The sequence below is a fragment of the Cupressus sempervirens genome, chromosome 9 (genome assembly GCF_028749045.1).
Source record: "Cupressus sempervirens isolate cs-2001-9-10 chromosome 9, ASM2874904v1, whole genome shotgun sequence".
Taxonomy (NCBI): domain Eukaryota; kingdom Viridiplantae; phylum Streptophyta; class Pinopsida; order Cupressales; family Cupressaceae; genus Cupressus; species Cupressus sempervirens.
Genome location: NC_143126.1, coordinates 593572255 through 593591197, shown reverse-complemented (window position 1 = coordinate 593591197; position 18943 = coordinate 593572255). Strand labels below are relative to the sequence as shown.

Sequence of the window (18943 nt, the reverse complement as noted above, 5' to 3'; positions counted from 1 at the left end):
TCAACTTTTCTAAGGGTGAATGTTCAACTCGTTCAATGGATATGCATCTAGAAGAAAAGTATGACAAAGGGAAGTCTTGGAGAGCATCAATTGTTCTTGAGTTGGTTCACACGGTTCTAGCAGGACCTTTTTTAGTGACATTAGTTAGCAAGGGTCGCTATGTCCTCACTTTCTTTGATGACTTTTCACGCTACACATGTGTCTACTTTCTTGATCACAAGAATGAAGTGTTTGATAAGTTTTTAGCCTTCAAGAGTCATGCTGAGAAGCAATCAAGTAAAGCCATCAAGATTCTTTGTATGGACAATTAAAGTAGATATGTGAACTCAAGACTTAAAGACTTTTGTGAAGTTGAGGGTATTGATCTTCAAAATCTTGTAGCATTTAGTCCACAAAAGACAAGTGTAGCAGCAATGAGGATTAGAACTCTTAAGTCAATGACAAGTTGCATGATTCAAGCTAAGTCTCTTGATCCATCACTTGAAGTCGAAGCTATAAGCAGTGCTAATCACATCCTTAATAGATCTCCTCATAATGTCTTAAATGGAATGACTCCTTTCGAGGCGTGGTGCGGAAGAAAACCAGTTATGAAACACTTCAGAGTTTTTGGTTGTCCAACATGGGCACACATATCTTCAAAGGAATACAAAGCACCACAACCAAGGCCTTGTACTTTCATCGGATATGACGATAGTGTTAAGGCATATAGACTTATGGATCCTGAGACTCATGAGATATTCATAGAGAGGAATGTTCACTTTGAGGAAAGTTCACCTAACTTATCATCTCATCCTCTCCATACTTCATACATTGTGGAAACTAATAGTGACAACAGTGATAGTGATTCAACAGGTTTAGATATGGGGGATCCTATTGCCAAATGCAGAACAAGGTCACAGCATCAGCACATTCCACATGCATACATTGCTACAGTGATAGGTCCATGCAATTCACTACAATTGGGTACACCTTGTCTTCCAGTTCCAAAATCAAGGGATGACTACATAACAGATATTTCAAGCTTGTTTGTTGAGTCCTACATAGCAGATTTGGAAGACATTATTGATGATATACATCTTCTCTTTGATGAAGAAGATCCTTCTTCAGTTGTTGTGCAGGAACACTCTGACCCTCTTGTCCATTCTCTACATGATCATTCTTACAAGGTTGATATGATTGTGAATCCCTATGTACAGTAGTTGCAGGAGGTCTCTTTATTATTGGAGGAGATAGTTAGTTCTTTGGGATATGTTCTACATCCATCCTTGCTAGATCTAAACATGTTCATTTCAGCAGTTTTGGAAGTGGCAACCATCAGTATCAACACAGGGACAGTTGAGCAGTTTTCAAAGACACCATTCATCTTCAGGATTCTTTCTACACATTGGGAAAGCATCTCATATGTACCTATGACATTGTTTCTTCCTAAAGGGAGGAACATTATTCAACAGTCATGGATCAGCTTCTACATTCATCTTGGAGCAGCTATCACTGATCAACATTCTACATTGGGAGGGGGCTACCTTGTCTCAGTTCTTCTTCTTCTTCTTCTTCTTCTTCTTCTCTCTTATGGGGGAGACTTTTTCCTCTTATGGGGTTTTGTCCTTCTCATACTTCTCTATTGTATATACATGATGTATGTTGTAATGGGGGGATTTTAATTACTCCATCCATCCATGCATCTTGTTGTTTTCATCTCTCTTTTTGGGGGAGGGTTTTGCCCATAAGGTTTTTCCTCTTTCTCCATTTTTAGAGAGATTGCATTGCATTTGTACATGGGTACCTAACATAGCCTAGTAGTCAAGACCGATGATGCATTTTCATTATAGCTTTCATAAGCTTAAGTGCATTCCCCTAAGTTGCACTTAAGGGGGGGTGTTAGTGTAAATAATTAATTATTATTACACTTTACTTAAGTTTACTTGGGTTAATGCATTATTTTATTATTTATTAGAGTAGACATCTAGGAGTATGCGTACTCATATGAGTTGTCTTATTGACAACACAAAAGTTAGCATCTCTAATTTAGCACATGGTGTCTACAACACATAAGTCTACATAATCATCTGAGTTGTCATATAGATAACACAATTGTTTGCACTCTAATTAAGCACATGGTGTCTACAACATCTTTTTACGTGACACACCTATGTAAACTTATCCTCTCATCATCGCACTAACTTCTGTGCTCAATGGAGGATAATCCACTCTTGGTGGACACGTGCTTAGTTGTGAGTATTACCACTTTGTTGACTCCCAGTCAGTCTAGAGGCCTTTATATTCAAGCACTTCTAGTGTACATGTACATCAATTCAATTTCATATTGTCATTCTGATCATACTTTATTGGTTCATATTGTGCTAGTGCTTGAGCTTCTTGATCTTGGATGATTTTGCCCTAAGGCAAATTCTTACACTCCCATCAACGATTTCTCCATCTTCAGCGATAATTGCACATGTCAGCTACTAAAAACCATTGTTGATCATGTGTTCTTGATCTTGTAGGGCATTGTATTGTTGCTTCGCCCTTCAACCACTAGGCTTTGCAAAACCTTCTCCCTATTGTCTATTAGATGCAAGGTATTATAGTACATCTCTACTAAAGAGAAAATACCATAATCGTGCAAAACATCTAAGTCAACTTTGCTCATAGTCTTCCAGACATTCAGGTCAACATCAAGAGACTTAGGTTGATAAAATGAACCAAGAAATTCCTTCAACCTTGCTGAAATATCTCTCCCATGTATGAGCAACTTGAAGCTACCCCTGATCACATGTACCCTTAAGACACTAGACAATCACACCAGTTGTCCATGTCTTTGGCTTTCTTTGCAATTTGCATTGCATGTTACAAAGATTCGACTGTCAAAGAAGAGGCCTTCATCTTCTCAATAATGTCCTGCATTCTGGCGTTCTCCTCCTTAAGCATGTTCTCCTTTCTCACAGCTTATCATTCTTTTAATTGAGCATATTGAAACCATCTTGGGCAACTCGTTGACAAGCCAAGCGTGATTGTTTACCAAGTTCAATGGTAGTGGACTTGTAATCACTAGTTTGCATTAGCTCTATTGGCTTTTCAACAAGAGGCTCAGCTACATTTGCATATTTGGTGTTATCAGCACTTAGCACGATCCTTGATACTACCTTGGCCTTCTTACTAGGTTCTCGTATATGCATCTATACCTAGATTCAAACCAATATCTTAACTTAGAGCTGAACACCACTAACAATCAGCCCACTAACATTATAAGCATTCAACAATTACCTTGGACAATATGAACTCAATAGTCAAAGACAAATGTACTTAAAATTTCACTATTGCATTTCTTATTTGTACTACAAATATATTCCAAACAAACATCAAAAACATGCTTAACTAGATATGTACTGAGAACACATGCCTCCATCAACTCATACCTATCCCATTCTGGAGAAATTTCCACCATTTCTACGATCCTTATAACTTTCACACGTCAAATCAAAACCAAAATTAAAGAGCAAAATGTATCAGCTCATCAAAAATACATATTATCATCAAAAATACATATTATATGGCCACTTGTAATCAATCACAAGTACTTCATGGTTAGGTATTGTTGATAGCCAAATATGAGCCTATATTCTTTTAAGACTCCATAGTGAGACATACATAAACCCTTCTTTGCAAAAATCTTGAAATGCATTAAATCATGATAGGGTCTAGGATTTCTTGTCACATCTTTTTTCTACCTTTCAGGATTCATGCATATGAATTGCCTTAGAAAAATGTGCAATACTAACATATGTCATGTATAGTGAAGCTTCTGCCTGGCTCAATTGGCATGGACTTTCTGTGGTAGGCACAAGGTCACAATATCCAATTTCCCCTAGCCCACATGGTAAACGAGGGCCAGTCACACCAGCAACACCAATCATGTTAAAAAGTTTACCAAGCGTATTGCAATTTATTGGGGAGCTACTCAATTCTTGATATCCAATGTGTGTGTGTGTGCATGCGCGTGTATATGTGTATGTAGTGAAGCATCAACAAAATCCTCAATTGTTGGTATACTCCAAAGTGACCCAAATGTAGGTTGAATATGGACTTGGGCCAAATTTGATACAAACCTAGTCTAGGTTCTCTATGGATAATACAAAGCACACCTAAGTTCACCCTAGCATTCTTGAATATAGTAGCAGAATATGAAACCCAAGAAGGTTCCCTTTTTAACTTAATAGGTTGATTGTTCAACATAACAAATTAACCCTAACCTTAAAATTTATCTCAAAACACATTGCAACACAAAATAAACTCATTTTACGTCTTTTTAGAAACAAAAAAACGAACCAAATTCACTTGTTGAAATTCTTGCTTGTCATTGCACAAGTAGAGCTAAAGATTGATCATTGAAGATTCTAAGGTAGTTGATATGATTGTCTAAGAGCTCATTCATTGTCAAAAAGATCATGGCAGAAGATTCTTGGATTGAAAGTAGTTTTGTCGATTTTTATTCTTTATTATTTCTTCCATAAAAGACTCTTTTGTGTTGATTTTTGTTTTATTTTTTATTATTTTAGCTTTAAAAAAATTCTAAGTTTTTCTCCACCATTTTTTTCGAATATATGATGCTTTCCAATCTTGTTGCCCTATGTATTACAAGGGCAGCCAATATTTGCATCAATGGCCAACCCACTTCAAAACTAATTCAATTCAACACTGTGAAAATATGTTGATATAACATGACATGTTTTGAGTGGTAGGGCATATATTTAAGTTTTTAGTGGAAGTAATGTCAAACGTACAAGCCCATATGGTCAAGCGAAAACCCATTTGTATGGTATTCCTAGCATAGGAACCAAAGCATACTTAAAGCGAGAAAGATCTGTTTTACAACATCTAGAGTGTTGGAATATAACAAAGAGCAAAAGCAAGCAAACAAAGCAATTGCCTTAAAAGCGTGATATCATTTGACAAAAATGTGAATCAACGAGACCACTATTATCCATCTCTTTATGTTCCCAAAGTTGTGGTAGAGAGCCACCAAATTTTGGCCACATGTGGGGGAAAAAAACATTACAAGTAGAAGAACCTACATCACTAGATTCGGACCTTGGAGCTCAGGTCCATGTCCGGATTCAAGCCCAAGTCCACAGCAAGTTTGGGCAAGGTCTGTGTTTGGGCTTACAGGTCCGCCCGAGTCCACAAGCAAGCCCAAACACTGACCATGCCTGGGTCCACGACAAACCCGAGCAAATCCGAGAGGACCTGCGACATGTGGGGCCATAAAGTGGCCATTAAAACATTAAAAAATGAGTATTTTTATTGTTTTTTTTGCAAACCCTAAAATAAGGCATATTAGATACTTTTCATTCATCTAATCTCTCATTTGCTTTCTCATTTTGGTGTGGCCATTTTGCAAGTTTGAAGAGAAGGTTGTAGAGATTGTTTGTGGAGTCTCAAATCCTTTAAATAATCAGTGTTGAGTGTTCCAAGTATGCATTTGATCCTTCCTTTTGCTTCTTTCATAGTTTGTTTTTAGTTTTTTTAATATTTATTGTTCTAATTTTTTATCAAGTTTTGTATAAGTTCTGAAAAAAAAAAAATTATAGATTCCAAGAATCATAGAATGAGTAGTCAGGGTTCAGTGGGTGGGGTGGGATCCCAAAGATTTAAAATTGATAAAAGCTCTCCTTTGTGGAAGTATACAACAAGAATTGAGCAATGTGTTGGAGGGGGAGGGTATATATGGAAATGCAATTTTTGCCAAAACCAATATAGAAGCTCATATTACCAAGTTAAACATAATTTGATAGGCCCACTAGGTCAAGGGATTAACATGTCTAAGGGGCCCCAAAAGGGAGGTAAAAAAGGGTTGTCGGCTTCTAAAATAGCAGGCATGTTAAGAGAACAACAAGAGGCTGATAGGTTAGTGTCAAAGGCCAAAAAAGATAAATCAAAGCAAAAACCACCAACACCACCCTCTCGAACAACCACTAGACCACATCCCTTCCTACCTACCCCTCTGTGGATGACGATGAAATAGAAACACCCCCATCCCACAAGAGAGGCCCATTAGATAAGGCATTTGAAAATGAAAAGAGAGAAAATGTTGACATAAAGATTGGGCGTTGCCTCATTACAAATGATGTTTCATTCAATCTAGTGAGATCACCTTATTGGAGAGAGATGGTGTAAGCAATAAATGAAGCACCTTGTGGTTACCGAGCCCTTGGATATGAAAAGTTGAGAACCACCATATTGCATAATGAGAGAAAAAAATGTAGAAAACCTCCTCAAACCAATAAGAGATTCTTGGATCCAAATGGGGTTGAGCATTGTCTCTGATGGATGGAAATATTGCAAAAACCATCCATTAATAAATGTGATTGCTATCTGCCCCAAGGGGCAATGTTTTTGAGGGCGATTGATTGTGAAGGGCAAGTAGAGGATGCAAATTTTATTGCCGAACTTCTCATTGAATCCATAGAGTCAGTGAGAGTTGACAATGTTGTCCAAGTAATAACAGACAATGCTAAAGCTTGTAAGGCTGCAGGTGCTTTGGTAGAAGCACGATATGAGCATATCATTTTGACACCATGCACTGTCCACTCCTTGAACTGGGTGATGAAAGCAATTGGCACCCAAATTGAATGGGTGAAAAAAGTGTATGAGGAGGGCGAGCAGATCCAGATGTTTGTGACAAACCACCATATGTCACAAGCAATTTTCAGAGCTTTCTCCCGCTTGGAATTATTGAAGGTAAATTTTAAACTTTATTTAGTTTCATTTATCATTTTTATTTTTGTGTCATACTTTACATAATTTAATACATATTTTTAAATTTGTGTTGTTTACATATTTGATATTTGAAATGTGTTATTATATTAACTTACAATTTGAATAAACATGGTAATAGGTTGCTAACACAAGGTTTGCTTCACACACAATCGTCCTTAGACGATTTGTGAGGGTGAAAGAAGCATTGTGTCAAATGGTTATTAGCAACAAATGGGGTGGATGCCAGCAAGCCAATACAGAAGGGGCTAAAATTGTAAAGGATTTGATCTTGAGTGATGATTTTTGGAAGAGGGTGGAATATGCATTAGAACTCATCGAGCCCATCATGTCTATGCTTCAGTATGCCAACACTGATGAGCCTTGTTTGGGGGACATATATGATGCCATGTACTCCATGCTAGAAAGAATGAAATCAATAAGTTTAAATTTATACAATACTTTATCCTCGTTTATTGAGAGATTTTGATTTTTTTATTTTAATTAAGTTATTAACACTACATCAAAATAACTTACATGTACATCATTTGACATCCCAGGTTATTTAGAGGAGAGAATAGGATCTTGAGGATACCTTGTATAGTAAGGTGAAAAAAATTGTTCTGCATCACTGGAACAAGATGACTACACCTTTACACCTCCTGGCATATGCACTTTCTCCCAGATATTATAGCGCGGTGAGATACTTTCTATTCCTGGTAGAGTGGCACCATACAAAGATCCTGAAGTTTCTACTGGGTATAAGAGGGCATTTAGCAGGCTCTTTAGTGATCCTTATGTGGCATCAAATGTTAGGAGAGAGTTTGTAGATTTTGTCTCAGGCAAAAATGCAAACCCTGATGCAATCAATGACCAAAGTAGAATGGATGTCATTGGATGGTGGTACTTACATGGGCAAAGTTATATGTATCTCCAACCTCTTGCCATTAAGATCTTGTCACAAGTATGTACTTAAGTTTTTTTCCTTTTCTTATGGCCACTTAACTTGTCGAATTAGCACTCTTAAATTCCTATTGTATTGTAAAATTACAATTTCTAATTTTTTTAAATTGTGTTGATTGTCTCTCTAGGTTGCAAGCTCTTTTGCTGCTGAGTGAAATTGGAGTACATACTCCTTTATCCACTTAGTGAAGCGTAACCGGTTGTGTTCGAAGAAAGCAGAGGACTTGATATTTATTCACAACAGCTGGCGCCTCCTATCACGCAAGGATCCAAGATATAAGAAGGGACCAGAGAAGTTGTGGGATGTACTACCCGAGACTTCTGACTTGGATATGATTGTCCAAGATATATCTAGAATTGCCTTGCTAAAGGTTGAGGAGGACAAGGAGGAGGATATGGTTGCATCTGGGGCTAGTGGAACCGGTTTGGGTTCCAATGATGAAGAAAATGATATAGATGAGGATGAAGCCATTGATCCCTCATATTTTGATGACCCATTTGACCCTTGAAGGGCATTTGCATCTTTGATAAACTATGTTTAAACTTTTGTTATTGACTCATTTATGATTTATCACCATGTTTCAATTTTTATAAAATTATAATTTATAATCTATCAATCTGATGAAGTAGTCTATGTTTTGAAATTTCATTTTGTATTTTAGTAATTCAATGTATGATTTTAATTTTTATTTACAACATTAACATAGATTAATGAGTGAGTATTTAATGTTTATCTTTGACATTTGGCATTGATCAATAATCAAGTAACATTGATATATTCATACTATGAAATGACTTATTAAGTTAGTTTTACAACTATGCAAGTTTCTTTTTTTTTGCATACACACACACACACACACACACACACACACACTCTCACGAACCCACCCACGAACCCAAATGGGGAAAAAAAATTTGCCCAAACCCACGAACCCGAACCCCTAACCCGAATCCATCCCCGAACCCAAATCAGCAACTTAGAGAAGAACAAAGGACCATAGGAAAAGGCATTACAAAATGAATCCCAAAAAATTGCTACTCAACTTATTGCAAGATGCAACTGTGCAAGTTGTTTACCTTTCAAAGTTCTTTGATACCATATATTAAAAAAATATTGAGAAAAATGTATGAGGCTCCAAAAGAGTACAAAGGCCTAAGTTTTGACAAAGTACGTAACACCTTATTGATAAACATATCATTGTTGCAAATTAAGGATTCCTAGAAAGAAATAGGGGTGTCCATCATTTCCAATGAATAGAAGAATGACAAATATTGACCATCGGCTAATGTGGTTGCAATGTCCTCTAAAAGAAATATGTTTTCAAAACCATGGATTGTGAAGGGTAGGGGAAGGATGCAAATTTTTTGTTGATGTCCTCAAGACATTGAGAAAATCGAGCCAAGCATTCTCAAAGTTATAATTGTTGAAGTTCAACCCAGAAATAAGTGATAAACTACAATAAGGGAAACAAAGCAGATAAAATAAACACCAAAAGATACCCTGGGAAAACCCTTCCACTTGAAGGGAAAAACCCAACCACACAACAAAATCTCTTTATTGATAATAAAATGTTCAAGTGTAAAATGCTTTTTGCTTGATGTGATATATATAACAAAATAGAGACTCTTCACATTACAACTAAAGGTCTCTTCAATTTCTCAAAACATGACTCTCCATACTCCAAATGCATGACTCTACCATGACGTATAACACATGTCTATAATAATATCTGAATGTCTTCTTCAGTTGAAGATGACCATAATGATTATAATGATCATAATTCTAAAAATCAGAGATAAAGATCTCTGTCGCAACTACAATCTTCAACAATAACAAACAATGAGATTGCAAAGCAGCTGATTTGTTGGTTGAGGCAATTATTCGAACATATTTTGGATAACTTGTACTATCCATTCCCTCAAGCTTATGTTTCAAAAGGTCGGCAACAAAATTGGTTGGGTCAAATATGTGCATCTTAAGGCCAAAGAGATTTAGAAGTTTATTTCCAACCACCACATCTCACAAACCATATTTAGATCATTCTCAAAAGAATAAGTTGTTGGAGGTGAGTGAAATAATACAATATTATGTTTCATTTTAGAATTTTTTTAAATTATGTTCTCTTCTTGATTTTTATTTTTTTAGGAAATAAACTGTTAAGACCCAATCACCTCCAACACACTCAACTTGAAACAACTTTTGAAGGTGGAGAGGCACTTGCTAGCATGTTACCAACCAACTTTGGTCACTGCAAAGGTACTTCAAAACTAAGAGGGAAACAACAATTGTATAGATGATCCTAGATAACACGATACAATCATGCGAAGCATCTTCTTAATTTCACTAAGCCCATCATGAGTATGATCCTTATATTAACATACACAAAGCATACCTAGAAGAAGTATATGATGACATCAACTCAATTGAAGATGAAGACCATCGTCAACGAGAAAAAACAAGATCCTAATAAACACACTTTATGTAACAAGGGAACACAATACTTGTTGGGTTATGAAACAAAATAACCACCATTCTACATCTTCTTTAGTCATTGCATTGACTCCAAAATACAACAGCACTGTGATCATTGTCAAAAAGAGTTGCACAATAAAGAGATATGGAAGTTAGCAAAGGAAAAGGACTAGAGTTTGCTAGATTTTTCTCTAATCCTGAATTGGAGTATGCATTTATGATTGAGTTTGTCGATTTTGTACTCTCTGACACACAACATTTCCACTCTACGTAACAAGTACAGCAAGGATGCTCACAATTAGTAGTACCTCCATGGCCAAACATTCCAATACCTACAGCCTCTTCTGATCAAAATTTTATCACAAATCATTATTATTATTTTTTGTAATACTCTAAATTTGAAATGTCTACTTTTTAAGCAATGTTTTTCAAATTAGAAGTTTCGTATTATTTTGTAACTCCCAAATCTTTAATTTTTTCTCAACTAAGTTACCAATTTCTCTTTATCTAAATATTATTGAAGTACATACTGCACCTCAATAACGCACAAACAATTAGCATCATGAAAGAAAATTGGATAGTTTACGTGTATCCCAACTTTTACATTCTTTCACACAAATAAAATGACTACCAGAAAGGACAACAAAGTTGTGAGACATAAAGACAAAGCTAGCAAAATTTGATGTTTCCATTACCTAAAAATCATCATTTTTTTAAAATTCAGACAGCATACATTCAGGTTTGTGCTAATGACATTCCATGTGGTCCTTCAAACCACCAACATATGATGCTGATGGTCATGGTCTTTATGAAGACCCCAATGATATTGATTGAGGATTTTATCATAATAATAGTTAATAGTGAATAGCTGTCATGGCATTTTATTTTGACAAATCCACACCAAAATAGCATTCTGATTTGCATGGTTGTTTTCTTTATTATAAGCATAGTATGTAGCATTTTTAACTTAATTTCTATTTTAAGAACTATTAATATGGATATAATCATGTTTTTTTATATGTATTTTCTACATGCATGCTAAAACAAACGTAACCTCAAAGAAGTTAAACAAACAACTTCAACAAAAATAAATGAAAAATGGACAAAATGTGTTTTAGGTTGCACCCACACTAGACACCAAATTGATAAAATTGGCCCACTTCATTGAAACTCGATAAAATGAATTATTTTATACATAGGTAGAAATCCATACTTTCTGGATTTTAATCCTTTAATCATGAATAACCAAAGACCAGCGGGGACTCAAATTTATGGCAATTGTGATAAAGCAAAGCAAAATGTTCTTGGTTTTGTTTGTGTACCCCCTCAGTCCCTATTCCCGAGCATTTTCATAGATTTACTAAACAAAGGAAAGCGTGGATAAGTCGAAGCTAGGGATAAAGCTCATTTATATGTGTGCCTCTGTTTGCATGGGTGATGTTTCAGAACAAAGGAAAACATGGATGACATCAAAGATTAAACTAAGGGTATGTCAAGTATTTAAAATCAGATAAAATATGAATAACCTTACAGCTTATGCGGGAGCGAAACTACGTTAAACTGTAAATGAAAAGATTATATTGTCAAACCCTAGATTAAAATGGATAATATCAAAAAATACACAAAAATTGAAGGCATCAATTTTCATTATACCCTTCTAGATGGTCGACTGGAAAACTAAATATGTTTTGTTTCTCTATAAGCTCAGCATATAGTTTTCACGAAGAAATGAAGCGAACTAAGTAAATAAACCCTTCTCTAACAGAAACCAGGATCAATCAGCCGTTCAATAGTACAATAGGCGGGCAGAAGATGGGGCAAACATAAATGATAGAGAAAAAGCACGACTTGTACCTGAGAAGTGCTCTCATCATCTGACGCCATTATTAAAATATATTCGCCAAATTTAACCCAAAATTTTGAATGAGGGATTAAAATGACACCAAGAATTTCCCAATTCGTTGAAGTACCTGGAATTCTCCATGGACGGCGCTAATTTGGGGTGGATTTCGCCATTTTAAGGATAAAAAATACATCGAGAATAAGACCATGGCCAGCTTCATTGATTCAAACAATGGAGGAGCGGGAAAATATATTCACTTAAAAATAAGAAAATTATATTTAACTGGTATTATCCTATTCTCTCATTTTTTATAAAACTGGTATAGATTTCTTAAATAAATCTATCTAAAAATTTAAAATTATTTATATTTCCTTTATTTCTATTTATTTAGTTTTTTACTAGCTTAAGCTTTTTATTTTTATTTCTAAAAAAATGGTTGATTTATATCTTAAAATATTATAATTTAAACGAATATTTTATGTGGTATATATTAAATTTTTATTAAAAGTATTTTCTATTTATAATAAGGTTTAAACTTTTGACATGTAGATGGTTGTTAAATTTAACCTAAAAGAATAAAAGTTAACATTAACACGTTCACACCATCCCACTCGGCTCATTCTGCCATTGTCAAAAGCCTATTGGCATTAATTATAAAATTATTATTTAAGAACTTAACTTTTAAAGTAAGGATCCATAAAGGGACTAATGGTATTAAGGTGAAGAATTCATACTTTTACAAGAAAGGTCACAAGTTCAATCTCATTGGGGATAGTGTATGTGTGGATTATACAAAAGTATTTCTTTTCTTATAGAAAAGTATAGCCAAAAGCATTTTACTAAAAAATGAAGAGAAAACTCCAGAAGTATGTGTATGATAAAACTATTATATTAGGACATGTTCTGTGTATTTATTTATTAAAAAAAAAAAAAAACAAGAGGATGCTCTAGAATATTTGCTTATATAAAGAATAGCAAAGAAGTATGTGTATGATAAAATCTATAATGTTAGGATATGTTTTGTATATCTAGTTGTACATAATAAATCATGTGTCCACATTCAATTGTTCTAATTAGGCAAATCGAGATAGGGCTCGAACATTTAACAACAAATAACATCTAGTCCACAGGACAACCAAAAGTGGATTCACCAAGAGTGAAATGAACAACTAAAAAGTACAGAAAACAAGAAACTACAACAACCTATAATTGAAAACTTCTAAACTAGCAAATATCGATAACTAACTAAAGCAAGGAAAACTAGTAACTAACTAAAATTAAAAAACCACTAGCACATCAAACTAACAACCTTGATATTAGCACCACTGGCACAAAGGCCATGAATTGTGGCAAAAACTCCAACATAGTAGCAAACTAGGAACTAGCCCATCCAGACCTAGCCACCACACCAACAAACAATAGATGCTACTTGTTAAACTCCTTGAGCTTCTCCAAGAAGGAAGCTTGTTGCATTTCTTAAGGATTGTTGCAAATATAATTGCATTGCCCGTAAGGTATATGCTTTCCAAATGACAACCATCTCTCTTATATTGGATAAAATATGGATAGACATGTCCCTTCGTGGGGCATGATGGGGTATGTCTATTCATTAACATCTAATTAATATAATAGTTTGTTATTAACTACACACACACACACACACACACACACACACACACACACACACACACACACACACACACACACACACATATATATATATATATATATTTGAACATATATAAATATCACATATTTAATATATATAATATATATGTAACTTCAATTTCATCTCATAAGTTTATCCAACTAAAGCTACCAAAAATTAACACTCCCTCTTAACTAGGGAGGATAAACACATGACGATATATTACCTCAACGTAATATAAAGATATTGGGAGTAATGGCCTCTTGAATGTCAACTCATTTGACATTCGCCACATACTCTTTGAGCAATGGTCTCTTGAATGTTAAGTTGCATGATATACATAGGGGGTAGGCCCGCATAGTTATGAAGAATATTTATGAATTGCAATCATCTTGATTGTTACAATTTATCAATCAATGGAGAATCCATCTCAACATGGTCCACTCCCTCTAAATCAATACAATTGAGATCATAGAAAGTTGATTGAACCATATTCTCTATATGCTCCCTCTCTTTTCAGGTGGCTTTCTAAAGAAATATATGACACCCTCAGAATTTCAGTCTCCCTCCTTTTCGTAAAATTACCTTATTATATATTAATGTTGACACATTTGCTATGACTATTGCAGGCAAGGGAGTTGAAGATTTCCATCTTCTCCTCTTTTAAGGGCATCTATTTTTTCAACTCAACAATTTATTCCTCCATAAACTCCCAATTATGGAGTTTCTCCCTAAAATCTTCACCACCTAACACATAATGTCATTGTTCATCCCTTTAATCCAATATTTGGCTCTTCTTTTAGCTTCAACTGCCATATCTACCTTAATAATATTCCTTTGTGTTATTTGGAGTTGACAAAGAAGCCACTTGGTAACTTCCTTGAGCTTGTTATGGCATATACACAATGCCTCAACTTTACCCACTAGTTCCTCTTTTAAGCCCCTGCACTGAATTGTGCTAGGTAATGGGAGAGGGAGACTTTTAAAAAATGGTGTCCTTAGGATAGTTGAATTGAGCCTTGGGGAAAGGAGAGAAGAATGAGGTAGTACGAGAATGCTACACAAAATTGGAAATAGAATTCCAAAGTGTCTAAGCAAATTACATGGGCCAAGAGGACATCAAATGACAAGTTAATCATGCCCTTAATTGTAGCATTTTTGTTTTTAGTCTTTCTACATGGATTGACCCTAGTTGAAGTGACTTGGGTCTTTGAGGGGTGCACAACTTGTGCCTTAGAACTAGACAAAATAGGAGTAAAGTAGGGTTGTTGAGCTCAATAGACAAGCTAGGAGTAGGACCAGGCTATGGGGTATGATTAAGATGAAAATTGTACAATTTGTAGATCAATCTCTCTTAAAGAGGGACACTCCCTTTGACTTTAGCCTTGAGTATTGACTAATACAGAGAGGATAAAATCCAACATGGGAAATAGAACATGATATCCCACCTCGAATGGTTAAACATAGGGAAAGGAAGAGAGTGAAAATATTTGTACCTTCCCTCAAGTGTCACAAACTTATAAGCACGGTCACAATCACTTTCCACTCTTTAGGAAGACACTCCTTGTTAAACATGCTTTGCACTATTGGAATATTTTCATCTTGGTCAAGAAAACTCTACAAATCATCCTTATATGATGCCTTAGGGTTTATAGCTAGTTGTGTGCCTTCCATTCTCAATTTAGTGACTTTCATAAGAAACTTTTCCTATCATAATGAAGAAAAAACTAACAACTTTCATATTCTTATCAATCTAAGATTTTGCAAATCTCTTAGATAAGCTAGGGTGGAAATCCACCATACCCACATAATTTCCCATTTATGTGTCACAAAGGATCTCCCAAACCTTTGCATTATTTTTGTGATCATCATATTTGCTGAGCTCAATTTGGTGTAATGCACCCTCCATTTTCTCACTTGGATCAATGTAAATAATTGAAATTTTCTTACAATTCTCCCAACTCTAGAGCCAAATGAACCACAAAGAAACCCTCAAATTCTATAGATTAAAAAAAATTCATTAATTAAGTAGAAAAAAGACAAAATCATCAAAAGAAGAGAAGGTGAAAGCTCGAGGCATGGGTTTTGGGGCAAGTACTTGTCATTATCACACGTTGATGACCTAGATATTCTCATTATTATTGCTCAGAGTAGCTAAAACTTGTTCAATTGTCACACAACTCGTACATTCAAATTTTTCATGAATGGCCTTATGTTGCCAACCTATTAGTAGCATGAGTACCCTCCCTTGAGATATTATGGAAAGAAAAGGATTACATCATGGTCGGGTTTCTCTTCACTTTCATACTGATGTGTTTGATATCCCATCCCACTTTTGCATTATTATTGCATGTCACGTATAATATATTTTTAAATTAGAGAAAACAATATATGATTCACATATACTTGTTTGACGGGAACTACACCCTATAGTTTTTTCAATTTATAAAAGGACTTCAAATTTTTTTTAAATGAATAAATTCTTACTCAAAAAAATACATAAAATTCATCCAATTTTACACATTTCATAGTTTACATCATCTTCAAATTCTAAACACAAATACTATGTGTATGTCATTAAAGTTGAACATTTACGTTATGGGATCCTTTTTTCTTTATAAAAGGTGACACGGATTTGTGCTTTTACCCTACAATCTCATTGATGCAATCATTGATGAAACTTTGTAAGGTTGTATGATTTTCACAAATCATCAAATCATGCAGCCACAAAAGTGCATGCACACAAGACAAATTTAGGTGAACATATCGTTGGTCCTACCTATGAGTATGTATATTGAGAGGGGAGGTGAATAAGTATACACACTCAGCACAACTTTTTACTTCAAGTCACACTTGCAACTTCTCTATAGGTTAGTGCAGGCTATAACTTAACCGGTTGGGGCTAAGAAAAAAATATGTCACATGAAAATAGCAACACACAACAAAATATTTATCTTGTGGAAACCAAGCTAGGATAAAATCATGGTGTGTTTGTTGATCCTCACAAGTTTTTACTCTTTTGTAGTGCACCTAGTCAAGAGTGTATCCCTATTAAAATATTACAATGACAATATGCAGTGCCACCGTATTAGGGGATTTGAATAAGGCCTATTAAGATCTTTCTCTATTAGGAGCAACCTGGTTAGAGGAATTTGAAACACAAGTTAATGTGTCACTCTGTTAAGGGGTTTCTATAAAGAACCTTTTAGAGTCCAACCTTGATAGGATTTTTTGTTGTATAGGTAAGTAAAATATAGAGAAATGACCTATCAGTTTAGTAATTGACCTTAGCTTTATTTAGATCCCTCTTCCGCTTGCTTGACTAACCTTGGAACTATGCTCTACCTTCTTTTGCACTTGCAACTTTAGTCTTTGTCCGTGTGTGTTCTTTTACTCTCTTAGCTTGAGCACACAATACTCTTTGCATTGTTTTAGGTTTGCTCTCCTCTTCTCATCACAATCGCTTCCTTGAAGATTATCTCTCCTTGATCACTCTTCTCCACTCTATGAGATTCCAATGTAGCTTAGTAGTTTTAGCTCTTAGGTTATTTTCTTGGAAGTCTAACTTTCTCCCTTTCAACTTTTTTCTCTTTTATACTCTTCTTCTTGCTTTGCCTAAAAGCGTCGATCTAAGAATTCAAAATTTGAATTTCCTCTCTGTTATTGAATCAGTCGCCTATTGTAGTGGTATGTTACCCTTGCTAGGTTGTGGCATGTTTGTATACAAGTTATAGGTGCAATATGTTTCTTGTGAATAGATTTATCTATAAAGAAATCAAATTTGAATTATTTCAAATGTCCCTTGGTTCCATCTTCTATCACCATTAAATGCGATGTCAATTGCACTCTTGCCCACTTTATGACTAGATAGTCACGAGTGTCTTACTCTGTGCTCATCATACTGAGTCACCTTGCTATTATGTCTATTGTTTTTGCCACTTGGATTTCTCCTTCTTGTATGGTCTTCACTTAGCATGCTTTATCTAAGTGGATTACCTTTGTCATCACTTCCACTGGGATTGTCATCTTTCTTGATTTCTTTTGAGTGTTAGGGTCATGTATTGATGTGCTTTATCAGTCACCCCAATCTATCAATCATGTTCCCTTCACTTGTATTGCCAACAATGAAAACACCTTTGATGACTGAACTAGCTCAGACAATGAAGGAACTAAGTCAAATCGGCTCATGAAGAGACCGAGTGAACATAAAATGTTAACCCTAGCCAAATCACATGTTAAATCACATCAAAGAAAACAACCCATTGTAGATATCTCTAATCGATTATTGATGATGGGTTGAATGGGGAGCAAAAATGGCCAAAATTGAGAATATTTTGTTAGCATCAATGCTAATGATATTCCTATGGGGGAGTATCCTTGCATTGTTGGACCATTTGGGAGATTGTTAGCATGGCTGTGTGTTGCATTCACAACTGTGTTTATCAATGATGTCATCATACTTATGATTTTGTGAAGACTGGCAGAGAATCACATATAGATTGAGATCATGAGGTTCCAGGATTGAAGATGAGGATAAGTACAGTTAAGGCCATGTTCTATAGAGTGTTATGATGGTGTGCCTAAGAGCACATGAAGCAGTATGAAGATAATTGATAGCTATTCGAGATTTATTGAAGATAGAGTTCTAGCAGAGTTCTTGACAAGTGATTTCTGGTAATTCGATTATATCTCCTAATAGAGATAAAATATAGTTAATAACAATAAGACATAGGTAGAAGACATGATGATGATGGTGTGGTTGATCACACTAAGTCCAAGGTTACATATCTGAACATCTGTGAAAAGTGTAAGTTGACAATGTTATATAATTATGAAAAGATGTACTGCAACATGTATTGTATTATCTTAATGTGATCCTATTATAATTTTAAATTGAGAAAGCCTCAAGGATGAATCAATAGTTAATCTAAGGACTTGGCATAAAGGAAAGTTGTTTTCCTTGTGATTAAAAATATGTGGCAAGTGATTGCAAATTATAAGCATGATTGTGAATTATAAGTGAGTAAGCGATCTAAGGGATTGCATGTGATGCGAGTATGTAAATTTGGATGTAAGATCCAATGAACTTGATATTGAGATTAGAGAATTGTTTGGGTGCAACAGAAGCACAATGAGCAAGTGAAGTGATTATATTTGGCAAAGATTGCTAGTGGATAGATGATCATTTGGTATTATTCTACAAGGAATACTACTAATGCTAGTTGGATAGTGAGTTTGGTGGTCTTACCCCTAAAGCTATTTG

At 35.1% G+C, this 18943-nt stretch overlaps 1 protein-coding gene across 4 annotated transcripts in view; it reads right to left on the bottom strand.

The window, feature by feature from the left end:
• The window catches only part of LOC149540078 (uncharacterized), a 35907-nt gene extending 23588 nt beyond the window's left edge, over positions 1 to 12319 (bottom strand). Inside the window, exon 1 of one of the 4 annotated variants that reach the window (XM_089801271.1) lies at positions 12044 to 12319. In XM_089801271.1, the coding sequence (XP_089657397.1) occupies positions 12044 to 12073 (30 nt within the window). In that variant the 5' untranslated portion in view covers positions 12074 to 12319. Of the gene's footprint in view, positions 1 to 11842; positions 11943 to 12043 lie in introns of those variants that run through there. The other 3 variants (XM_089801270.1, XM_089801272.1, XM_089801273.1) reach the window with 3 other exon arrangements.
• Between the last annotated feature and the right edge of the window lie 6624 nt (positions 12320 to 18943).